The sequence below is a fragment of the Bufo gargarizans genome, chromosome 4 (assembly GCF_014858855.1).
Source record: "Bufo gargarizans isolate SCDJY-AF-19 chromosome 4, ASM1485885v1, whole genome shotgun sequence".
Classification (NCBI taxonomy): Eukaryota; Metazoa; Chordata; class Amphibia; order Anura; family Bufonidae; genus Bufo; species Bufo gargarizans.
The window spans coordinates 139,141,184-139,168,120 of record NC_058083.1 but is presented as its reverse complement, the minus strand read 5'-3'; the positions used below and the strand labels follow the sequence as shown (position 1 = coordinate 139,168,120).

General features: G+C 43.5%; 1 protein-coding gene across 4 annotated transcripts in view; it reads right to left on the bottom strand.

Annotated features, from left to right (window-relative positions):
- XRN1 (5'-3' exoribonuclease 1) overlaps nt 1-26,937 on the bottom strand; it is a 77,978-nt gene that overhangs the window by 31,650 nt on the left and 19,391 nt on the right. For all 4 annotated transcript variants that reach the window (XM_044289208.1, XM_044289209.1, XM_044289210.1 and 1 more), the window contains exons 3-15: nt 18,116-18,213; nt 17,386-17,495; nt 14,661-14,771; nt 13,453-13,538; nt 12,364-12,451; nt 12,116-12,284; nt 10,855-10,922; nt 8,533-8,664; nt 6,749-6,809; nt 5,602-5,704; nt 5,337-5,426; nt 1,538-1,694; nt 1,338-1,457 (exon numbers count right to left, since the gene is read on the bottom strand). In XM_044289208.1, the coding sequence (XP_044145143.1) occupies nt 1,338-1,457; nt 1,538-1,694; nt 5,337-5,426; nt 5,602-5,704; nt 6,749-6,809; nt 8,533-8,664; nt 10,855-10,922; nt 12,116-12,284; nt 12,364-12,451; nt 13,453-13,538; nt 14,661-14,771; nt 17,386-17,495; nt 18,116-18,213 (1,393 nt within the window). The remainder of the gene's footprint in view (nt 1-1,337; nt 1,458-1,537; nt 1,695-5,336; nt 5,427-5,601; nt 5,705-6,748; nt 6,810-8,532; nt 8,665-10,854; nt 10,923-12,115; nt 12,285-12,363; nt 12,452-13,452; nt 13,539-14,660; nt 14,772-17,385; nt 17,496-18,115; nt 18,214-26,937) is intronic.

Genomic DNA, 26,937 nt, shown 5'->3' with positions numbered 1-26,937 from the left:
GTCTTGTAAAATGACAGGCGCCATGATGGAAACCCATGGAAGTCATTATACTCAATGTGGTCTGCTGAGCGCTGCTGATGCCCATCATGTAACATATCAAGGACTGCCACATTTTCATTGGTCTGCTCCTATGATAACAAAGCTTAACCTCTTCCCAACTTCTGTTGTACATGTACAGCAAAAGTCAGGTCTTTAAAGATGGTGCCCACTCCGGGGAGGAGCGAGCACCATAGCTGCCAGGTGCTCTCAGATGCTACGGTCAAAAGGTCACAACAGCATCTGTGAGGTTAAAAAAACGGGGAAGCTGCGCTTCACAGGCAGGAACGCCTTCCTATTGCTGAGATCAGGGAAGGTGTTCCTTAGTAGTAATAGGCCAGAGCCTGTACAAGGCTTCTAGGCCTATTACTGGTATATTCCAATCCATGCCTGCAGGCGACAGCACTGCATTGGAATATACAGATTATTGTATTCTGTAATGGATAACATAACGATTGCATGTTGGGATCCCCTAAAAAAAATAAAAATTTACAAATAAAAAATGTAAATTCAACTCATCCCCTTTTCGCAGAATAAAAAATAAACATCAAAAGGCATAGTCTGATTTGAAAACGCCCATACTATTAAAATATGAACATATTTATTGCATACCGCAAACAGAAAGAAAAGAAAAAAAAAAAAAAAAGCTGAGTATTTCCAAAGATTTAATATTTTCTTTATTATCAAAACAAAAGAAAAACTATGCATATTGGTATTGTTGCAATTGTACTGGCACGGAGAATGAAGGGCACAGATCAGTTTTACCACAGAGGGACCGCCGTAAATATAAAACGGGAGCGGAATTGAGTTTTGTTTCCAATTCCACCCATATAGAACTTCTTCCCACTACATTGTATGCAACAATAAATGGCGCCATTTGAAAGCACAACTTGTCCCGCAAAAAAAACAAGCCCTTGTACGGCTGTGTGAATGGAAAAAAATAAAATAAAATGATGGCTCTGGGAAGGCATGGAGTGAAAAACAAATGCAAAAAAGAAAAAAAAAAAAGTGTTATTCCAGTCCAGGTAACTGTAATTTTTTATTGGTGGCAGTCAAATTGCTGGGATGCCCACCTATCCTGGGATTGATGGGGCTGCAGCTCTGGTTTAGCACCGAGGTCTTTCCCAGTATACTGACCACCCAATATACAGGGAACGCTCATACAGCTCAGGTCAAGTGATGTACAGTACTGCTGAATATATGTGCAAATATCTGCCTGGGTGCTGGGGTACGCAACAGGGGCACACCCATCATTTACACTGGGTTACACAGTCATGTCATCTATAGAAATAAGTGCTTACCTCATCGATGAAAGGAATCAGCACCACCGCTTCCCACTCTTGCTGCTTCCCATTAAGGTCAGTCTTAAAATCTTGCGGGTAGTAATCAATGATTGGAGAGTCTTCACTGGTCATTAAACTCTATAAAAGAGAAAGGTGAGATTTCCCTGTAGCCACAACACAACAGCAGAGTACACAAGTCCTGGAGGTCTAGTGGTTACCTGGTAAGCCTGAGGCAGCAACTCTTTACTAGCAGCAGGGAGGACAGCGAGTAGCTGCTCAAACGGCATGAAGGGTTTCGCCAAATCAAAGGTCAGCTTCAACCGGCCGATATTACAAATATCCGACAGATACGGTGCATAATGGTAGGGATAATACCTAAAATCCAGAAATCTTATTAGTAGAACTAAGAACATACAGACGCATCAGACAGAAGTCATCTGACGGATGAACAGAAGTTGAAGAATGGACTGTCGGATGAACGATCATTTTGCAGATGTATTCACACACGTTTAGTCCATACTGAATGTTACAATGAAACCGGACAAAGAATGAAAGATCTTTCTGGGAACATTAAAGGGGTTGTCTCATCTCATACAATGGGGGCATATCGCTAGGACCCGCAAGAACGGAGCCCCATTTTCTATGGGCCCGAATGAAATAGCCGAGCCAGCATAGAGGTGAATGGGAGCAGTGGCCGGTCATGCGCGGTGCGCTCCCATTCACTTCTTTGCTGGGCTCTGTTCCCGATATAGGCGAGGGTCCTAGTGGTGGGGCCCACACCTATTAGACAATGGGGGCATATCCTAGCGATACGGCTGTTTTCACACAAGCGAGTTTAATGCATTGAACACTCGCAGCGCGTGTCCCGTCCTGAGCTATGTAGGACTGATATGACCGCAGAGCATTATATTGAATTATGAGTCTATGTAACCCTTAGAGTTATGGAATGTATTGAATAACACTGACCTAATGCTATGCGATCCTATCAGTGCTACATTGGCTCAGGACGGGAGCTCTCGCAGACACATACTGCAAGTTCAATGTTTCTGTTGGAAATGGGCGCTGGAAACAAGATGCACCAAATGGTGAATTTTTAGTTGTTGATTTTGGTGCAGAAAAGCTGTAGATTTGACACAGATTTCACTCTGCATCGCAGAAAATCCGCAGCCTAAATGGACATGCTGCAGATATAAAATCTGTACCACAGGTCAATTTCCACTGCATAACCAGGGTGTGGAATCTCATTCACTTTCCTTCACTACACATTTTATGCATGCAATTCCTTGACAGAAAATCCACAGCATATCTGCTACAGGTTTATATGCCCTCAATGATCTTTTGTCCAGGCATAGAGCGTGTTGAGGACGCACCCGCCCGGGCAGTTCATTTACATGGTGAAGGGAGCTGTCCGCTACCTGCTTCACCATTCCGCTGAACTCTGGCAAACCTGGGTATGTGGAAGGAACGGTGAAAACCCAGGAATCAACCTCCTGCCCGGGAATCAGCCTCCTGCACAGGCAGCAGCGCGCTGAGTGTGTGACCGCATCTTCTGGGAACGCCGTATGTGCCCAAATATCAGGGAAACAGTATTTATGTTTTACTTTATTAAGGGAGCACTAGAGGCAAAAATTAGATTTTTGTATAACTTACCAGTAAAATCTCTTTCTCCCTCTTCCTTGGGGGACACAGAAGACCTTGGGTATAGCTCAGCTCCCTAGGAGGCGTGACACTAAGTGAAAACTCTTAAGCCCCTCCTCCAGCAGCTATACCCTCAGCCTGGAGAGAGAGACTACCAGTTGCGTGTCCAAGTAGTGAAAAAAGGTAATGACCAACAATGGAATCAACAAGTCAACTACACAACGAGGCAACTAAGACCATAACCGTGTAGAAAACAATCATTCAAGGGAGAGGGGGAGAGGGGGGGAGAGAGATTTTACTGGTAAGTTATACAAAAATCTCCTTTTCTCGCCCATATTCCTTGGGGGAGACAGAAGACCTTGGGTCGTCCGAGAGCAGTCCAAGAGGGGAGGGACTACAGCTCCAAGGCGAAGCCACCGTAGGTATCAAGGAACTGCCCAAGGCAGCGTCCGCCGATGCATGAGTATGCACCCTGTAGAACTTGGTAAAGGCGTGCAAGGAGGACCAAGTGGGCGCCTTGCACAATGGTTCAGCCAAAGCCTGATGCCTTTGGCCCAGGAGGCACCTACCTCTCTGGTGGAATGAACAGTGACACCGAAAGGCGGGACTCTGTCGTTAGCGTGGTAAGCCTCAGCAATAGCCAATTTGACGAAGCAGGCAAGCCACTTTGGAGGCCGCCAACCTCCCGGAACCACAAAAAAAAAAAAAAAAAAGGAGCTGGTCGGTGACCTTCAAGTACATCTTCAAGGCCCTGACAACATCCAGACTATGCAGGTACCTTTCCCTGGGGTGGGAAGGGGAGGGACACAAGGAGGGAAGGACGATGTCCTCATTGATTTCTGAAAGGGGGAGGCCCGCGACAAGCACAGAACCTGTGAGAGTGCCACTGCTCGGCCAATGAAGAGGGACAGGCACATGGCCAGCACTTGCGTGAGTGCGCGAAATGCCGCCTAAGAAAAGGGCATGTACAAGGTCAGCATGGTATCCCATGAGCGAGCAATATTCCGCCTATGGAAAGGGGAGGCGGTCCTGTACATGGTCAGCACCGCATCCAGTAAGAGTGTAAGCATTCCGCCTAAGGAAGGGGGTCAAGCACCTGGCCAGCAACGTATCCGGCAAGAGAACAGTATTCCGCTTGTGGAAGGGGGTCATAGATATGGTCGGCAGCGAATCCAGGGAGAGTGCAGTCTTCCGCCTATAAAAGGGGGTCATGCACATGGCCAGTTCCGCAGCCAGGGAGAGTGCAGTATTCCGCCTATAGAATGGGGTCATGCACATGGCCAGTACCGCAGCCAGGGAGAGTGCAGTATTCAGCCTATAGAAAGGGGGTCATGCACATGGCCAGTACCGCAGCCTGGGAGAGTGCAGTATTCCACCTATAGAAAGGGGGACATGCACATGGCCAGTACCGCAGCCAGGGAGAGTGCAGTTTTCCGCCTATAGAAAGGGGGACATGCACATGGCCAGTACCGCAGCCAGGGAGAGTGCAGTCTTCAGCCTATAGAAGGGGGTCATGCACGTGGTCAGCACCGTATCCAGTGAGAGTGCAGTATTCCACCTGTGGAAAGGAGGGTCATGCACACGGCCAGCACCATATCCACTGAAGTGAGGGCCAATATTCCACACCATACTCAGTGAGGGGGCAATATTCCGCCTATGGATGGGGGTCATGCACCTGGCCAGCAGCGCAACCGGTGAGCGCGACATGCCGCCTAAGGAAGGGGAAAGTCACGCACATGGCCAGATCAGAAAACGAGAGCAGCAGGCTACGCCAGCTTCCAGCGCAGCACCACGAAACATTTTTTACTAATTTTTATTTTTTAAACACAGCCTCTCAGAAGAGGCAGGGAGGGGCCACAAAAAAAACGTCCAGGAGGGAAAAAAAAAAAAAAAAAGGCCTCCTCCATATTGGTGCCCGCTTCCTAGGGTGGCTGGCACCAAGGGGTTAACCTACAGGCCGGGGGGCGGAGTAGAGCGTCCGCCGATCAAACTCATGGAGGAGGAGGAACCTCCTGGCGGGAAGATTTCATGCCTGGAAGTCGGCCAAAATGCAGTCCTATAATGTGCTTAATGTAATTGTCATTTACGTCTAAGTATTCTGCATGGTATATTGTGAGAGCAGGCGAAAAACCTAAACGCAATCTAGAAACAAGGAAATGTAATCTCTCAATGGCTGCAGAGGTGAAATGCTGAAAGAGTATGGCACGGACACGGAAAGGATGGCAGCCTGAAGAAGAGGCTCCTTGGAGACTACACTTCATCTTCATTATACAAGACATATACATGCATCCATAGACAGATGTAAATTCCTCATCCCCCACCCTTCTGTTATGTTTTTAACGGACGCAAAGATAACATAAGAGAGAGAACGCTACTCACCAACTCCAGGACTGGACACCATGGTAGTAGTAGTGCAAAATCCACTGTATGGCCTGTACATAACATAACGCTTGACTGGCCAGAAACTCACTAAGAAAAGACAAAGGTGCAAAAATGTTTGAATGAATGATTAAAAATGAACATATCTCCATACTAGTATCATTTTGTAAAAAAGGTTGCCCAGCTAGTATTTAACATGCTTCTTTATCCCTCGGCGGACATGCCCATACTACTATTCAGCCTGGTTGAGTTGGGGGATACTTACTCGGACACAACCTCCACTTCCATTTTTGACATGTAATATGATCTCTTATACTGTCTAAACTCAGTCTCAAAAAGATCCTCCTCCTCTGGGTCCTCATCCAAACCTAAGACATTAAACAAGGGAACAGACCATTAAAATCCAGTAGGAATAACATTATAACAATATACACACTTGGGAAAAATTTATCAGAGATTCATGTATGATCCAATGGGGACTATGGCCAGGGGTTGTCTTCATGAGACAACCCCTTTAAGATCCAATAATTATACCCAGAGAAAGCGGTTAAAAAACCCACACATCAATAGCCTAGTGACCAAGTATGGCACGCTAGCCTGCTCACTTCCTGTGGGCCCTTTTGGTGCCGGGGATGGCTTCCCAATATGCAGATGATAAGCGCTATAGAAGCAAACAGCGAGCATTTTTATTATGGACCCATCATAATTTGTGATTGTGGTAACCCTATTTGTCATCAGAATACCAAACAGCAGCAGCACTCCCAGAACTCTGGCAGCGCTCAAAACGCGCATCAGCATGGACGCATTCTCCTGCAACTATCTTATCCTATTTGGGATGGCAATATTAAAACATTCTTATTTATCAATTAAATAGTTAATACAGTTAAAAAAAGACAAACATCCATCAAGTTCAAACAAAGGGATAGGTAGGGACGCGAATCCCAGAAGGAAATGAGACTCAGATTTCTACATGTTTTCATAAGCATTTGTTTTTTTTACTTTTAAGAATTCGCCTAAACCCTTTATAAAACTGTCCACTGTTCCTGCTGTGAACCACGTCCTGAGAAAGTCTATTCCACAGCTTCACCGTTCTTACAGTAAAGAAGCTTTGACGCTTCTGGAGACTGAACTTTTTCTTCTTCAGTCGGAGGCAGTGCCCCCTTGTCTTTTGGGGGGATTTTACATGGAACTGTTACATTTTTGTATGTACAATACTCATGTAGTTGCTGCATATATCTGGGAATGTGATCCTTTCTTTGCAGTGCGACTCATTTTTATATAAAAGTATATTTTTAAATTATTCTAATATTATATGAATTTTTTATATTCTTTGGGACATTTGCCTTTTCTTTTTTTTATTAATTCGGTTTTGTTGCCCTTTCAGATCCAAGAGATAAGATATGTTTACTTACATTTAGCATCTTCTTCTCCCTCTTTTTCTAATGCCCCTAAACAAAGTGCATCCTCCAACTCCTGTGAAGACACAAACAGAATTAGGCTCCATTCACACGTCCGTATAATGGGTCCGCATCCGTTCCGCAAATTGCGGAACGAGTGCGGACCCTTTCATTCTCTATGATGACAGAATGGATGCTGAGAGCACACTATGTGCTCTACGCATCCGCATTTGCAGAGCGCGCGCCCGATCTGCGGCTCCGGAAAAAAATAGAACATGTCCTATTCTTGTCCGCGCGGACAAGAATAGGCAGTTCTATGGGGATGCCGGCTGGGTCTATTGTGGATCCGCAATGCACTACGGGATGTCTGAATAGACCCCAAGATAATCTTTTAAGCAGTTCCCTTGTATTATGTTTTATCTTTGCTCCACATATAGCCTAGATCTATATACACACCACTGTGTAACATAAACCTCCAGTAATGTTCGCTAGTCAGTAATCCACAGCTTTATATGAGCTAAATGACAAGGCAATTATGGGGAATTAACAGTCTGTTCCTGATAATTGCCTGACTGTGAGCAGAGGTGAGAGCTACAAGTACATACAGCAATCATCTCCTCTGTATGTATACAGTTACTGGGCAGCAGTTCCCTGTTGATACATGACGATCGGCTGCCCAGAAATGATGATTTTAGGTGCCACAGACAATGCTTGATATTTTTGGCCCTCGTAAAAGGGTTTTAAAGAAGACCTGTCACAACTCCTAACATGAGAAGATAAAATCATACACCGCGCAGCACAGATATATTGCATTTTTGCTGTTGGCAATATTAAGACTCAAGCAAGTAGATGCTCACTCTGAGCAGTTGTGCTAAAAAGACACAACTGTAATAAAGGCAATGTGGTGAATTCTACATATGGCTGGCCGCCGCAGAGAAACGAGGAGCACACCGCCTGGCTGGCCTAATAAAGGCAATGGCTCAGTGCCAAAACACGTTGCCACCAATGAAGCCCCGGTGGCAATATTCTGTTCCAGTACACTGCTGACGTGGCTGTAACTCCTCGTTTCTCCTTTTTTACCATTGGAACAACTTCTAACTTGAATATTCTAGTAAATAATTGTATTCCACATGAAACATCCATTCTGGAGCATCTATTTTAATGATTTTATTTAGTGCAATTCCTTTATCACCAATAGTTTATGAATGGACAGTGTCATGTTGTGATGGGACACACTCCCAACTGGTAACATCCATGCATAAACTTCCTAAAGGAAGAGGTACAACACAAACATTTAAAAATATGCCCCAGAATTGTTACTGCATGGGGAATGCAACAGATACAGTTACCAAAACAGACATTTCAGGAGAGGAGTCAGATTGCATTATCAGAGGGCAGTATCTAGCAGTCTAATTACTATCCTAAGAAGATAATTAATCTGTCACCGCTCCTAATATATGGAATAGTACTGCTCATACCGACTCAAAATCCCTAATATGAAAAGGTATACTAACCCTCGTTCCTCTCGCTGCGTGAATAAACTGACACTGAAATACATTGAAAGAACTACCATCAATGTGCTCCAGCACCGACTTACGGTTGCACTCTGGGGTAACTGGTGAGTATCCTCATACAATTTACCGATGTGCAGTCAGCGGGACCAGTACTATTCATGTACTACGGTACTTAAGAGTGCTTGGGGAAAGTGACCGATCCCTTTAATGGTGATATTGAAAATGCAGAAGGAAAGAATAGCCACTGGCAGTTCCCGTCTCGCCACTTACGGACAATCCGCTCACCTTGCTCTTCTTCTTACAATTCTCAGCTTCTTCAGCAGCTTGGCCTGCAGCTTCATTGAGGTATTTATTGCCAACTTTGCTTTCAAACCATTTTAGGTCAACAAATATTTCATTGAAATGCTCCCGGTCAAACTGCAAACAAAAAAGGAAGTGAAGACGTGCAAACAACTGTGAAAGATGAATGGTGTTCGTTCAATAAGTGTGTGGGGTGAACGGTTTATTCTTGGAGACTAAAAAGGTTTGCCTTATCCCAGACACCACCTTTAATAAAAACCTGGATTGATTTTTGTGCGACCGTCATGTCGCAGTACGACACCATTGACTATCATTACAAAAAAATGTTGTGCGACAAATGTCGTCGTGTAGCTCTAGCCTTAGGGTACATTTGCACAACCATATAATTTGATCTGCGTCCTATCCATATCCGTTCCGCATTTTGTGGAATAGATGCGGATCCATTCATTCCTATGGGTGAATAAAATGTGCGGATAACATTCAGTATGTTGTCCGCATCCGTGTTTCCGCATTTCTAGTCCGCAAAAATATGAAGCTTGTAACACTATTGTCCGCACAGATTGGTCCACAGCCCCAATCAAGTCAATGGATTTGCAAATTGTGGATGACATATGGAATGGTTTCTGTATGTCATCCGTTTTTTGCAGATCTGTTTCCGTATTATTGAAGACCTTAATAATTCATTTTTTCTCTTTTTTTTCCCTTCCATTTTTGCGGACCAGAAAAAACTGAAGACATATGGAACACAAACGGATGTCATTCGCCAACAAAATGCAGACACACGGTTCCGTTATTTACAGACAGCAAAACGGAAAGGATTACACACGGTTGTGTGAATATACCCTTAAGGGTCCATTCACACGTCTGCAATTTTGCGGAACAGGTGCGGACCCATTAATTTTCAATAGGGACGGAATATAAAAGGAATTTTCTATGAGCGTTCGCAAAATGTGGAACACATATTGCCGGTGTCCGGATCCGTAAACCACATACGGACAGATAGACAGCAGAAAGGACACGCCACCTGTGCTGCCAGCTTGAAATAAATCTAGCAGAGCAATTGGAGCAGTGAATAAGGAGATCTCTGGATCCATGTGAGGTACAGGGCTGGTTGTAAGTTTGTTAGAAAGAGGTTGTCATGTTTTACATTAACCATGGGATGACACCTTTAACATGCTATTTGAAAGCTAATATTTTAGCGCCTACAATTTTAGCCACCTCCATTTACCATCAAGAGTTACCTAATGGTGCATTTAGAAGAACAGAATCGTTTTGGCGATGAAAGCATTTGGCGATTTAAAGCAAATGACAGACAAGCATTTTCATGTACAAGCAATGATTTACATAAAAGCCGCCTGTTTTACATCACTGAAAGATCACACCATGTTCCTTTACAGTACCATAGTTCAATAATGACAAGCGATAATTTATTTGTTCTCAAAATTCTTACAAACGTTTCCAGTCGAATTGTTTAGTCATTACATACACTTAAAGTTACATGCACAAGACCATTGTGCGTTTTGCGCTCCGCGCGGACATCCATTAATATAACTGCTTATTCTTGTCCGCAAAACGGACAAGAATCGGACAGGTTATATTTTTTTTGCGGACCGTGGAATGGAGCAACGGATGCAGACAGCACACAGAGTGCTGTCTGCATCTTCTGCGGCCCCATTGTAGTGAATAGGTCCGCATCCGAGCCGCCAAAACTGCAGCTTGCATGCGGACCAGAACAACGGTCGTGTGCATGAGGCCTTAGGCTGTATTACACCGATCATCTTGCAGTGTAATACTGCCGCTAGATGTACGAAGATCAAACTTGTTTGTTCACCGAGCAATTGTGATTTTTAAGCACGCTTACAAATCATTTATTGCAGGCGGTAGATTGTGCTGTCTAATTACGATCTGCTGTGAGCAAACCACTAGACAGCATGGGGACGAGCAATAACGGCATAATGATCGCTCCTTCCCATGCTGCGGAGGAGATGGCTGCATTTAATAACAGCGGTCTCCTCCACTAGCGAGCTGGCGATTGACGGGAAAGAGCGATTTGTTTCCCAACAAACACTTGCTCAATCGGCCTGTGTAATGCAGCCTTTACACTACACGATTGTCACCTGACATAACTGTTGGTGTTTGAATTGTAACAGTTATCTGCTCGTCTAAATGCGATCAGATGTTTCTTATCTGTATAATGATCAGTGATGGTCTCAGGAACAAAGAATGGTTGAAAACTACAGAAAGGATGATGAACAGGTTTCTAAAACCTAACTTCTACTCTAATATGTACTTATAAAAACAACTCACAGCTGAAAGTTTAGCAAGATACTTTTCAAAGTGAACCAAGTTCAAATAGCCATTCTCATTTATGTAGCCTAAAAGAAAAAAAAAAAAAAGAAATCAAAACATTTCACAACCAAGTAAAGTAAATGACAATATTTCTGAAAGCTTGTAGCTTTGTATTACCTTTATTCTACCCCACAATGACAATTCTATGTTAACTAAGCCCTTATCTCTGCTTTCATACATCCCATGTGCAGTACAACTCAGTCAGCTTTCCCCAATGCTAACTGCGCATGTGTTGACTGAAGAGTTACTGGCGCATGCACAATACTGCAGTGGTGGCCATCCTCTTTACTTCTATGGAAGTTCTGAAAATAGAGTGCCGGCTCAGCTATTTCCCGAACTCCCATAGAGGTGAATGGAGAGGTGGCCGCGTATCAACTTCTATGGCAGTTCTGTAAAGAGCCAAAGGCACTCGCTTCACTATTTTTGGAACTCCTGTAGATGTCAACGTAAGGCCACATGCACACGACATTTCCGTTTTTTTGCGGTCCACAAATTGCAGATCCGCAAAAAACAGAAGCCGCCCGTGTGCCTTCCGCAATTTGCGGAAAGGAACAGACGGCCAATTGTAGAAGTGCCTACTAATAGGACATGTTATTTTTTTTGCGGGGCCATGGAATGGAGCAACGGATGCGGACAGCACACGGAGTGCTGTCCGCACCCAAACCTCAAAATCTGCAGCTTGGATACGGACCAGAACTACGGTCGTGTGCATGAGGCCTAAAGCATGACATTGGTGGCATAGCCTAGCAATATTCCACCAATGTCTCAGATGACACAACCCCTTTAAGGGGTGGGGGGGGGGGCAGGGGAGTGGAGGAGCTGCTGTGGTCTGAGAGGCTAGCGGTTGAACCACTTGGTTCCCTGAAGTTTCATTAGTATATGGAATCAAAGAATGGATGTGCAGATGGGGACAGCACACAGAGTGCTGTCTGCATCTTTTGTGGCCCTGTTGAAGTGAATGAGTCTGCATTCGACCCATGAAAAATATGGCTCGCATGCAGACCCAAACCACGGTCGTGTGCATGAGGACTAACGCTACAATTTCATAATGTGACCAGTGTCTACTTTAGAAAATATGGGTAGTCTTTATAATATGAATTTATTTATTTATGTTGTATTAGTGCATGTCAAAAGTGTAACAATTGTCCTGAAACCCTATGGCATCAAGCTTCATAAACTGACAAACCAAGACATGGCACAGTATAGTTGATGAACATACCTCCAAGTTCTGGTAAGACACTCATGTAGGTTCTATACAACAGAGGCAGTGCATCATGGTTAATGTGCAAATGAGGTAGATGAGGAATAAAATCATTGCCCACAAGAAATCCCATTAAAATCCAGTCATCAATAATTCTCTCTATATCATATTCGAATGAGATCTTGTCCTGAAAAGAAGAACACTTCCATGAACTGCATTTTTCAAAGAGCATTAGAAATGGCGCATATTCAGTGGATGTAACTTACCCTTAAATGTGAAAATTCATAGTCTATGTACTCTCTCATTAATGACAAGTGGAGCAGGTGAAATGTTGTTTCTTCTGGTGCAGAAACTCTGAAACACATCACAAAGCATATGAAGTGGCATCCCAGTCCTATAATATTTCATGAGGAGATCAATCAAGGCAAAATTATATGAACCCAAGAATGTTCTCAGAGTCAGGAGGACCAGGCATGGAATAAAAAGTTGCATACAATAATACATCTATTAGGAGTGGGGTCTGTTGGGTGTAGTTGTTCTCCATCATGATGGATCACGCAGAGCAGATCACTCCAGACAGGGTGGAGGAAGTAGAGCTATATTCCTGCAGAACTGACTAAGGAGGAACACAGTCATCCATGACTTTCTACACCTAACAAGACAGTGGCTCTGCTGGGTCCAAAGAAATACTAGTCTCTGCTGCATCCAAAAGCACCATTGCTAACAATTCAGCAGCAAACGTCTTTCAGTGCCTTGCATACAGAAGCCCAAATCTCAGCTTCCTATACCCCGTTAGCATAGTTAACATTTTGGAGGAGTAGGATATCCAGATTAGGTTGGCTTAATTCAATAGAGAGAACACCTTTCAGAGAGGAGCCACTGTGACCATGGGTCTCACTTCCAACATATAGCTGATTTTGGCTGCCACAGGAGTAGTTCTGATGAAGGGCCATCTAAGTCCTACAAGAACGTCTCGAGTAGAGACGGCCATGTGCCCTAATAGCACATATGGACAGAAGATGTCTTCTCGAGACGAGCCCGCAATACCGATTTCCTAAACCATAGTTGTGTGTGAGAATCCATTGCAAATGCACTGAACTGTTCTAAAGAGAAAGCTTTACAATACAAACACCAGGAACTATATGGATACCAGAACACATCCAACACCTTTCATTTTTCAGAGGTCCTTTGGAAACTGAAGATAAAATCTGATTGGCAAGTAAGCCAGTTTTTCTTTACCCCAGTTTTGCTAAATCTCCCCCTATTAGATATAAGTTTCGCAGAGAATATATTCGAAAGGCAAAGTTCAGAAGGTAGTGCAGCAGGTACATGTGATGAAAGTTACAATAACCTACCTTTTTTGATTCTTCTTCCCACCAAAGCGTACCTCTTCTCTTAGAAGAGAGAAGTGAACTTCATGGCTTGTTAAACCAAGCATAATCTGCACACAAACAATAGTCCTCATATTACACAGCATTCTAGACCTACTAGTCCTGACAACAGGGCTCCAGATTCCCCTGAATGAGGTGGTGGTCAGCCATCTTCAGCAGTCCCACAGAGAATGAATGGAGCAGCATCGTACATGCTCAACTGCTCCTCCATTCATTTGGTGGAATCAAGAGCCCTGAAATCAAGAGCTCTTCCAATCAGATGTGTATCCCCTATTATTGTTGCTAGGGAAAGCGTTTGAATCTTGGTGTGCACCCTTTAAGAGTAGGCATTGGTCACTTAAGTATGTTAAAGAAGTCTACAAATACAAGTGTGCATTCAGGCTAATCAGATGCACCAAAGGGTCTGACATGGGCTCTGGATCCTCAGACATTTGCCCTGCGGAAGGTATGGGGTTTCGCAGTATGCTCTAAATCCAGTGAATCACTGGAAAGAGGAAGCCTGATGGATTACATGGGCAATTCTGCAGGGCATATGTATTACCACCTGTAGGATCCAGTGGCTATATCAGCCCGGTCTTCAGCAGCTGGACGTGCAGTGATCAGCTTTACTGACACAGAAGAATTTCTGAAATAAATAAAGGGGCTAAGCTGAGCCACATACTTATTAAAGGGTAATTCCAATCACAAAGTCAGATTATATCCCAGTGATATGCAACCCTCTAAACAAAGTATCTAGGAGTCATCTCTCATGATTTCCCTGCTAGAAAGTATTAGAAAATACAGGAAAATGTCAGAACAAACAACAAGTTCTCCGGGACTGTACTAGCTATCCTTAGGAGATCATCAATATCAGATTGGTGGAGGTCCGACTACCAGCACACCTGCCAGGTCAGCTGCTTAGCAGTAGCTTTAGCCACTGTGTGGTAGCCAGGGCTGGGTACTGCAGCACTGCTTCCATTCACTTGCACAGCACTAGCACTAATGTGACCACCCCCGGCCACTATACAGTGGACAAATCTGTATATTTCCCGTGCCCATTCCCGGCACTGGACCTACAGCAAAACAGGTGTTCAACAGGTGGACTCCTTCCTATCTGATATTCATGACCTATCCTAAGGATATGTCATCAGTAGTACAGTACTGGAGAATCACTTTAACTTACAAGTACTTACCAAATCAGCATCTAACCCATAAAGGCAGTGCCTTGTATTTGGATCATGATCTGGTCTTGTCTTCTCAGATCGTATAAACTCCATTATTTTATGCTCTCCCTCTCCGGGAGTCTGTAAACAGAAAAAAATAAAAAATAAAAAACACACAGGATTGTTCATACATAAAAGTATATGACCTCTGAAAGAAAAATAAATACTTAGTTGACTCAAATTTAAACAATAAAGCCAATTAGATGTTCCACTTTATGTGTGTTCTGAATTATAATTACTTAATGGAAAACTTAGGTTAAATAATGATTGATTACTATAAAATAATGAAATAATTAGACCTACCAGTTTAAATACCCTCTTCTCCAGCACTACAACTCCAATCCTCCCCCACCACTGTAGGCATATTGTGTCTATATATCCAATCATTGGCCTAAGGCCTCATGCACACGACCGTTGTGTGCATCCGTGGCCGTTGTGCCGTTTTCCGTTTTTTTTCGCGGACCCATTGACTTTCAATGGGTCCGTGGAAAAATCGGAAAATGCACCGTTTGGCAGCCGCATCCGTGATCCGTGTTTCCTGGCCGTGAAAAAAATATGACCTGTCCTATTTTTTTCACGGCCAACGGTTCACGGACCTATTCAAGTCAATGGGTCCGTGAAAAAACACGGATGCACACAAGATTGTCATCCGCGTCCGTGATCCGTGTCCGTTTTTTCCTATCATTTCAATGGCAAACTTGACTTAGATTCTTTTTTCATTTTTCATGTCCGTGGATCCTCCAAAAATCAAGGAAGACCCAAGGACGAAAAAACGTACACGGATCACGGACCTACGGACCCCGTTTTTGCGGACCTTAAAAAAACGGTCGTGTGCATGAGGCCTTAGTGTTACATGACAGGATCCCACTGAGGTCCGTGCATGGCTGCTGTATACAGGCAAGTCATCGCTGCAGCCATGTAAACAAAGCCTGTCGGGGAGGAGCAAGCAGCAGAACTGGAGCAAAAGGAGGTTGAATTGGTAAATATAACTTGTTTTATTATTTTAACTCCTTCCATGTCATTTAGAAATGTTCATGTTAAAATTGGACAACCCCTTTAAAAGGAGTTGTCCGGGTTCAGAGCTGAACCTGGACATACCCATATTTTGACCCAGGCAGCCTCCTAATATCAGCATCTGAGCATTTCATGCTCCAATGCTCTCCTTTGGCCTGTGCTGAATCACCCATGGCTAAGGAATATTGTGGAGTTCCGGTTCCACCCATCAGTGATGTCACTGGCACTAATGGGCAGGCTTTAGAGCTGCCATAACCTGTAAAATGGCTAGGACAGCCCTAAAGCCGCCCATCAGAGCCAGTAATGCCTCCGCCCAGCAGTGTGTTGTTATAAACAAAAAAAGAAAAAAGGCTTTGCACTGCGCCATACAGCGCAGGGCAAGGGAGAGCATCGGAGCCTGGAATTCTCTGATGCTCATAACAGGGGGCTGTGGGTGAAATTAAGGGTATGTCCGGGTTAAGCTCTGAACCCGGACAACCCCTATGACAGTGCTTAAAGGGAACCTGTCACATTGAACGTGATGTTTGATCTGCAGGCAGCATGTTATAAAGCAGGAGGAGCTGAGTAGATTGACATAGTTTTATGGGAAAATATTCTGTATAACTTGTATTTTATTCATTTAAATTCCTACTCATTCTGGGCTGAAGTCAAGGAGATGGTCCTGTCAGTGATTGACAGCCTACCCTCTGACTGTGTATACAGAGATAGCTGTTAGTCACAGATAGGACCACCTCCTAGACTTCAAAGCCCGGAATGAGCACAAACATAAATGAAGTTGATAATTTTCACTGTGGAAACAGCGAGATGGGACAACAGTTTTAATGTTTTATTCTTGAGACTCAAGACTCTCTCTTGATGGCTGCAAACTGATGCACAGACCCTTTGTCGCCCTCTCCATCAGTAACAGCCACCATACGCAGCTTGGAAAGAATATTGTTTTTTTGCATCTAACCTATTTAGTAGATGTTGCAGAATTATATGTAGTCCTAGTATCAGCAACACCAAGTAGACGTCAGCACAGGGTATATGCACCCATCTGCAGCTAGTCATAATGCATAAGAGATGAAAGCCTGATTTTTGTTTCAGGGGACTTTTCAAAATATGCTGCCACATGCGGAGTAACAATACATGACTTGTGTTCTCACTTATCAGTTTTCCTCTGTGAAGGTTTCAGTTCTAGTTGTCAGTTTTCCTTAGGCCAGTGGACGTAAACTAGCTGCTATGAAGTCTCCCATACACAGACCGTATACACGAGAAGACATTCTTCTCCCGTCTATCTGTAGCACTCTGTCAGAAGCAGCATGGAGGATATTATACAGCAGTACAGACAACTGTAGCTGTGAATCCAGCACTGGAGTGAGAAAGAAAACTTACAAAAGCCAGCAGCAGGCAGTGTTTTTCTGTATCTCTGTATCAGGACCTCTGTCTCCCTCTGCTCTCTCCATAGACTTCTTTGGGCTGCAGCTGTAACCTGATCTCTCAGTAAGCTACTAACCTATCTTCACTGAATGGATTTTAATAGTGAATTGAAAATTAATTATCAGGGAAGGAGTCGGAGGAGGAGAAATAAGTGAAGAGGCATTTTTCTATAAAAATTACGTTTTTTGTTTCATTTTAATGCACACTAAGTACTGCCTCATTTTACTTGACAACAAAAGTGTTTTGGGTCGCACATACTAACCTCATGACCAGACAAGTAGATGGTTACTCCATGCCAGGACTTATCTGTGGATATCTTCATATTTACAAAGTACTTCAGATGCTCGTGGAGACGAACCATGAACTCCGTGCCTTAATGGGGTGTAAGAAATACAACGCCCGGTCAATATGGGCTATGAAAATTACATTTCAACACAAATAAAATAGATTTTCCTAAATATTTAATTATGCCTCTAATAGAGATGAGGCCTATTACTACGGTGTGCACATGCACTTTGGGTGCAGTCAAGTTAGCTTCCGTTGCTGTTTTTTTGGGGAAAAGTGGACACGCATGAAGGTAGAAAAACCTGTACTGCGTCAAAAAGTCTCAAAATATGGCCTCTGATTTTTTCACTCAAATGACCGTATGTGTTTTGCTGTACGTAAATTGCAGATCCGCAAAACAGTTACTGGCCATGTGCGTTCAGCACTTTGCGAAACGCACACGGCCCTATGATAGAAATGCCTAATCTTGTCCGCGATTGCGGACAGTAGGGCATGCTCTATCTTTTTTGCGGGGCTGCTGAACAGAAGAACGGATGTGGACAGTACACGGTGTGCTGTGCGCATCTTTTGCGGCCCCTTTGAAATTAATAGGTCCGCGCGGAACTGATGCGTACACATAAATACGGTCGTGTGAATGAGCCCTTAGGCCACATCACTTTAGATGGCCCAAATTGCATAACAATTGTGGCAGTAAATGTGGCCCTTACCTGGAGTGATACAGTTAGAGTCGAACCTGGCTTCTGTCGGCAGGACTTCACCCTTTTCTACAGCTTTCTTTATCTTGTCTTCTGCCTCTTTTGCAGATCTAGATATAAAAACAACCTTTATTCAGGAGACATCTCATGTGCATTGACTCAATCACTGAAATTACGAGCTGGCAGTTATTCATATATAAATTTATCTGGCAATAATCTTGTTGTGTGAATGTGTATTAACAATAGTAACGGCTGCTACATCACTGTTTTGCCCCCCTTACACACTATGTGTTCACACAGTGAAAATGTTAGGGGGAAAACATGTGTTTGCAGTGTGATCTGTGGCTGAGCCTCTGATTCCATGGATATGTAGTTTGTTAGAGCGTAGATCTGACCGCAGATTAGGGCCCATTCACATGTCCGTATGTGTTGTGCGGACAGGACAAGAATAGGACATATTCTATTTTTTTGCGGAATGGAAGTGCGGATCCGTAAATGCAGACAGCACATTTCGGCCCCATTGAAAATGAATGGGTCCGTACCTGTTCCGCAAAATTGCGGAATGGATGCGGACCATTTTGCGGATGTGTGAATGGACCCTTAGCCCGATTCAGTGGGGCTAATCCGCCTGTAGCTACTCGTCTGCGCTGAAATAATCTGCAGCTGTATGAATGGCAACATTAATTTCCCTTGATTTTCCGTGGTTTTAGGCATTTAATGAATATGCCGAAACTGGCATGTAATTACTAATCCATGTCATCCTACCCTGGTCTTTTCATTTATGGAATAAAAGACATCTGATTTGCACCAAAGACACGACTGCTGGGATTCTTTATATATATCCTACCCTATCAGACTTACCTCTCTGGGGCCTAGGCATACAGAATGACCTGAGGACAGGTAGGAAGCTTTCCTCTATTACAACTAAAACCAGCGATGAACAGGTAGGAAAAATCACTGGCTCCATTTTACACTGAACAAAAATTAAAAAGCAACACTTTCAGTTTTGCTCCTATTTTGCATGAGCTGAACTCAAAGATCTGAAACATTTTCTACATACACAAAAGACCCATTACTCTCAAATATTGTTCACAAATCTGTCTAAATCTGTGTTAGTGAGCACTAGGGGGCTGTCCGAAAACCACTTAGTATCTGGTGTGGCCACCATTTGCCTCACGCAGTGCAACACATCTCCGTCGGATAGAGTTGATCAGGTTGTTGATTGTGGCCTGTGGAATGTTAGTCCACTCCTCTTCAATAGCTGTGCGAAGTTGCTGAATTTTGTCAGGAACTGGAACACGCTGTCGTATACGCCGATCCAGAGCATCCCAAACATCACAAATCTGGGGCAGATAAGGGTAGGTTCCCTTCTGCAGCAGGTATCTCTGGGAGTCTGTCCTGGTAGAGAAGCAGACTACTGGAGCTACTGTACCCAGCATAGCCGACACCGCCATGCACCGCTGGATCCCTATTCACTATCATGGGATCTGATGCATGCAGCAGTATTTTTCTTGCAGAATGTTGGCGTTTACGCTGGAAACACATCAGATCCTATTATAGTGAAGCGGGATCCGGCAGTATATGGCGGTGTCCGGCTATGCCATATATGATAACTCTGGTACCTGCTGCAGATGTGAACCTACCCTCTAAACAGCTTTCAGGCACGAGGCCCTGTGTCATTCCCCAGACATTATAAACGTGCGTATGATATAGGTCTGCCCCCACCTTGTCAACCTGCCATATAAGATTTTACCAACGCCTCCCAGACATCAGCACGAGGTATATAGCATGGACTGATTGATGTGGCACTGCATAGACAAAGAGGCGTACAGTGACATTTTAAAAGCTATAAGGCTTTCACACTGGTGTTTTGGCTTTCAGTTTATGAGATCCGTTCAGGGCTCTCACACGCGGTCCAAAACGGATCAGTTTTGCCCTAATGCATTCTGAATGGAAAAGGGTCGGCTCAGAATGCCTCCGTTCCATTGCGCTTTGGAGGCGGACACCAAAACGCTGCCTGCAGCGTTTTACAGACCGCCTGACAAAAAAAGGAGCCAAACTGATCCGTCCGGACACACCATGTAAGTCAATGGGGCCGGATCTTCTCTGACACAACTTGGCACAATAGAAAACAGATCCGTCCTCCATTGACTTTCAATGGTGTTCAAGATGGATCCGTCCTGGCTATAGAAGACATAATACAACCGGATTTGTTCATGACAGATGCACGTGGCTGTATTATTGTAACGGAAGCGTTTTTGCAGATCCATGACGGATCCGCAAAAAAGGCTAGTGTGAAAGTAGCCTAAGTTGTAACGCTGGGGTGCACTTTAATATAGTAACGCAACAGAAGTAGGATTTCCTGCTATGAGCAGCTTTGTTAGATCTCTATGAATAAGTAAAGGGAGAATTTGCTGCTGCTTCATGAATAAGGCAGATCAGCGTGGAAGAGATTTTCACATTTTGTTACTTCTCCCAGTGGTGCCAGGACATGCATTATGTAAGGGATGTGCGACTGCAGAAAGGAAACAGAGCATGGAGGTTTTCTAGATGTTCAGAAGGCAAAACGCTGCCAGAAAATAGGAATAATGTCTGCAGAGTGAGACGTGGTACAATTCGGTAGGGCTGGGATTTATAAGGTGGATGATCTATTCTGATTGCCATCATCCGTGGATAATATGCAGATCACTGCAGGAGGGAAAGTGAAGTGCACTCACCGACAGAAAAAACATAACGCACCCAGATAAAAGATTGCTGCAAAACTCGGCCTGCAGTTATATCTCGGGATTACAGGCGGGGTGCGATTAGACATGGAGTCTTGGAACACATTAGTAAGATCCAAGCGGCCTCAAATGTTAGTTTTTAAAAAAAAAATCAGGTAGCATTTTTATTAAAATAAAGTTTTTACATTTTCTCATAACAATAAAACTATTTCAAACAAGAAGTACAGTGCTCCCTCAGGATACAATGGCCTCAGGATACAATGATCTTTTCAGACCCATCGTAAGTGGAAACCAGACTGAACATACAATGCCTCCAACTCCGATCCAACCAATGAAGGCCACTTCTCTGGTTCAATAACTGGATTAGTTGCTGAGCAGCTATTCCTGACTGTTAAGCCTCTTGCACACGACCGTATGGCTTTTTCAGTATTAGACGATCCGCAAAAAATACGGATGACGTCCGTGTGCATTTTGTTTTTTGCAGAACGGAACAGCTGGCCCCTGATAGAACAGTACTATCCTTGTCCGTTATGCGGACAATAATAGGACATTCTCATCTTTGAACGGAACGGAAAAACAAATACGGAAACGGAATGCATACGGAGTACCTTCTGTTTTTTTTTTTTTTGCGGACCCATTGAAATGAATGGTTCCATATATGGACCGTATACGGAACGCAAAAAACTGAACGTAAATGGAAAAAAAACACGTGTGTGTGCGCAAGAGGCCTTATATGTAAGGACTTGTGTTATCTTTTTTAGTTATCTGCTTATTTTTCTGAAATCTTCATTTTCTCTCATCTTGGATGACATTTTGGGGCTTTGGAACCGATTACTCAAGTTACAATGGTTTAGCGCCATATGTAGTAATATCAATTTACATATAACCTTACAGAATCTAATACCCCAACAACCCTGCAGAGAGAGAAACCCATTGACCCCCCCCCCCCCCCAATGCAAATCCTGGTATAGGACGCAGATTCCGGTGATGCAATGCAGGGACAAATGGAGAAATATCTGGCATGGCTATGGTGTTAAGCAAAAATAAAACAAATAAAAAGGGGGTACCCTCTGGAAACAAAAAATCCCATTGAAGGGGCTTCCCTTCCCATAATCCCACTAACCCATCAACCACCAAAACCTGACAGACTATTTGTTCCAAACATAATTATTAAGCCATATGTCCTAAGGCGGTAAGTTGTACTCTGCCAATGCCAATCCTGGTACTGTTAACCATCCTTGCCATATGAAAGTAAATTTAGCTGGGCATTTCCTTTTCAAGTATACCCCTTTTTCAAACTGAAGTATGGTATTCATCCGGGTCAGAAATTTCCGCTTAGTAGGTAGAGTATGTGGTATCCAGTACTTGGCCATTAGTATTCTGGCTTGGAATAGCATTCTGCAAATGCCTAAAGACACCTTGTGATCGTTTCCCAGGGGGGTCTATGAGGCCTAGTACACACACCCTAGGACAGTGATGGCTAACCTTTTGCAGACCGAGTGCCCAAACTGAAACCCAAAATCCATTTATTTTAAATAGCAAAGTGCCAACACTGCAATTTAACCTGAATACTACAGTCCAATATAGTATATCTTCCATGTAACTCATAATTTAGCTATAGAAGCCTGCCGACATTCAGTGCACTGCCTGTGCCATTCATAGGGCGCCCTGCAGTGATGAATGGCAGGTAAAGTTTAAGGCATACTGGTATACCATAGACTTTTTCCAGGGTGCGGGTGTCCACAGAGAGGGCTCTAAATGCCACCTCTGGCACCCGTGCCATAAGTTCGCCACCACGGCCCTACGGTCACTTGCTGATTGTATTGGCGTTGTCTGAGTTATAATCCCCAAAATCCCCTCCGAGTAATCTTCAAGTGCAGAGCACTCTCATAAAATATGCATCAGAGAGGCAATCTCGACTCCGCAGCGGGGACATTCGGTTTGAAGACCTATTGTATAAAGAAATAAAGGTGTTTTATGCACCCTATGTACTAAAAGCAACTGGGACATTCTCTCAGCTTCACTAAGTGTTTGGTTAGGAGTTAGGGCTAGAATATTGTCCCATTGCTCCTGAGAAATATTACCAACTTCTTGTTCCCATTTATCCTTGACCGGTGGGGGTCCTGGGGGGTACACTTATTGAGTAAATGTTTATAGACCATTGATATGAACCCCTTAGCTCTACCTCCATGTAGAACTTGTTGTAGAATAGGAGGAGATAATGATACTTCCAAACCATCTTTAAATTGTGCCTGAAATTCATGGTCCTCTAATTTTCTTAAAGAATCTGGACGGGTTCCAAGCAATTCCCCGTCATTTCTGTAAGTACCATGCATGCGATCCTAGAGGCTTGAGTGTAAGAGCCATTGACAGGGTCAGGTTGGAATCCAGGAGTGGTGATGTGAAATTGGCCGTTTTACAAAAGGAGACAAAATGGGATTATGATCCCGATTAACTTCAGCTGAACCTCTGTAGGAATGGAGTTCATGAGGAGACATGAACTACAGACAGGATGGTGGAGATGTGAGTAATTAGCAGCAGCACTTGTAGGAGTTCTACATTACCATGTATGCGGTCTCTCCTGTCCATCCTCTCTGTAATGAATGTCTCCTAATGAGCTCATTTCCTTCAGAGATTCAGCTGAAGATCTTATCAGCTGTATTCAGGATCATAATCCCTGACAAGCAGAACAAAGGAGGAGGAGGCAGATCTTTAGCTCAGTGTTTTTTTTAGTAATTTGTCCTTCTGTGTTACTACAGTAGGACAGGTTTTGTGTACTAATAAGACGGCAGCCATTTTATTTCTCCTAATGATCGCTCCCTAGACAAAACAAAACAATTTAGCTAATGAAAGGTATTTGGGAATATATTTATAATAAAGTAATATTTAGTTATTTTCATTTTCTTAATTCCCGGAGAACTTCTTTAATGTAACTTTTCTGTAAACAATCTTACAGTATTGTCTGTGTCCTTTCTTCTTTTCTGATGGGGTGTGAATGGTGTCTGATGGATGAAAGAAAGCATCGGTGGAAGAGATTTGACCTCCTATCTTACATGGGACTATAAAAGAAAGAATAAAAGCAAGTAATGGAGGAGACCAACATGGAAGAAAGATCTCATAGACTGGTTTTTATAGTATTTATGAGATACTAGTAGTGTTGATTAACCACTTCAGCCCCGCTAGCTGAAACCCCCTTCATGACCAGAGCACTTTCTACACTTCGGCACTACACTCCTTTCACCGTTTATCGCTCGGTCATGCAACTTACCACCCAAATAAATTTTACCTCCTTTTCTTCTCACTAATAGAGCTTTCATTGGGTGGTATTTTATTGCTGCTGACATTTTTACTTTTTTTGTTATTAATCGAAATGTAACGATTTTTTTGCAAAAAAATGACATTTTTCACTTTCAGCTGTAAAATTTTGCAAAAAAAAACCGACATCCATATATAAATTTTTCGCTAAATTTATAGTTCTACATGTCTTTGATAAAAAAAAAAATTGTTTGGGCAAAAAAAAAAATGGTTTGGGTAAAAGTTATAGCGTTTACAAACTATGGTACAAAAATGTGAATTTCCGCTTTTTGAAGCAGCTCTGACTTTCTGAGCACCTGTCATGTTTCCTGAGGTTCTACAATGCCCAAACAGTAGAAAAACCCCCAAAATGACCCCATTTTGGAAAGTAGACACCCTAAGGTATTCGCTGATGGGCATAGTGAGTTCATAGAACTTTTTATTTTTTGTCACAAGTTAGCGGAAAATGATGATGATTTTTTATTTTTATTTTTTTCTTACAAAGTCTCATATTCCACTAACTTGCGACAAAAAATAAAACATTCTAGGAACTCGCCATGCCCCTCACGGAATACCTTGGGGTGTCTTCTTTCCAAAACGGGGTCACTTGTGGGGTAGTTATACTGCCCTGGCAATTTAGGGGCCCAAATGTGTGAGAAGAACTTTGCAATCAAAATGTGTAAAAAATGACCGGTGAAATCCGAAAGGTGCACTTTGGAATATGTGCCCCTTTGCCCACCTAGGCTGCAAAAAAGTGTGACACATCTGGTATCGCCGTACTCAGGAGAAGTTGGGGAATGTGTTTTGGGGTGTCCTTTTACATATACCCATGCTGGGTGAGAGAAATATCTTGGCAAAAGACAACTTTTCAAATTTTTCTATACAAAGTTGGCATTTGACCAAGATATTTTTCTCACCCAGCATGGGTATATGTAAAATGACACCCCAAAACACATTCCCCAACTTCTCCTGAGTACAGCAATACCAGATGTGTGACACTTTTTTGCAGCCAAGGTGGCACATATTCCAAAGTGCACCTTTCGGATTTCGCAGGCCATTTTTTTACACATTTTGATTGCAAAGTTCTTCTCACACATTTGGGCCCCTAAATTGCCAGGGCAGTATAACTACGCCACAAGTGACCCCATTTTGGAAAGAAGACACCCCAAGGTATTCTGTGAGGGGCATGGCGAGTTCCTAGAATTTTTTATTTTTTGTCGCAAGTTAGTGGAATATGAGACTTTGTAAGGAAAAAATAAAAAAAAATAAAAATCATCATTTTCCGCTAACTTGTGACAAAAAAAAAAAAATTCTAGGAACTCGCCGTGCCCCTTTCCAAAATGGGGTCACTTGTGGCGTAGTTATACTGCCCTGGCAATTTAGGGGCCCATATGTGTGAGAAGTACTTTGCAATCAAAATGTGTAAAAAATGGCCTGCGAAATCCGAAAGGTGCACTTTGGAATATGTGCCCCTTTGCCCACCTTGGCTGCAAAAAAGTGTCACACATCTGGTATCGCCGTACTCAGGAGAAGTTGAGGAATGTGTTTTGGGGTGTCATTTTACATATACCCATGCTGGGTGAGAAAAATATCTTGGTCAAATGCCAACTTTGTATAAAAAAATGGGAAAAGTTGTCTTTTGCCAAGATATTTCTCTCACCCAGCATGGGTATATGTAAAATGACACCCCAAAACACATTGCCCAACTTCTCCCGAGTACGGCGATACCACATGTGTGACACTTTTTTGCAGCCTAGATGCGCAAAGCGGCCCAAATTCCTTTTAGGAGGGCATTTTTAGACATTTGGATCCCAGACTTCTTCTCACACTTTCGGGCCCCTAAAAAGCCAGGGCAGTATAAATACCCCACATGTGACCCCACTTCGGAAAGAAGACAACCCAAGGTATTCAATGAGGGGCCTGGCGAGTTCATAGAAATTTTTTATTTTTTTTGCATAAGTTAGCGGAAATTGATTTTTTTTGTTTTTTTCTCACAAAGTCTCACTTTCCCCTAACTTAGGACAAAAATTTCAATCTTTCATGGACTCAATATGCCCCTCACGGAATACCTTGGGGTGTCTTCTTTCCGAAATAGGGTCACATGTGGGGTGTTTGTACTGCCCTGGCTTTTTAGGGGCCCTAAAGCGCGAGAAGAAGTCTGGAATATAAATGTCTAAAAATGTTTACGCATTTGGATTCCGTGAGGGGTATGGCGAGTTCATGGGAGATTTTATTTTTTGACACAAGTTAGTGGAATATGAGACTTAGTAAGAAAAAACAAAAACAAACAAAAAATTTCCGCTAACTTGGGCCAAAAAAATGTCTGAATGGAGCCTTACAGGGGGGGGGGGGGGGGGGTGATCAATGACAGGGGGGTGTATATGGGTGATCACCCCCCTGTCATTGATCACCCCCCTGTAAGGCTCCATTCAGACGTCCGTATGATTTTTACGGATCCATGGATACATGGATCGGATCCGCAAAACACATGCGGACGTCTGAATGGAGCCTTACAGGGGGGTGATCAATGACAGGGGGTGATCAGGGTGATCACCCCCCTGTCACTGATCACCCCCCCTGTAAGGCTCCATTCAGACGTCCGTATGATTTTTACGGATCCATGGATCGGATCCGCAAAACACATGCGGACGTCTGAATGGAGCCTTACAGGGGGGTGATCAATGACAGGGGGGTGATCAATGACAGGGGGGTGATCAGGGAGTGTATATGGGTGATCACCCGCCTGTCATTGATCACCCCCCTGTAAGGCTCCATTCAGACGTCCGCATGTGTTTTGCGGATCCGATCCATGTATCC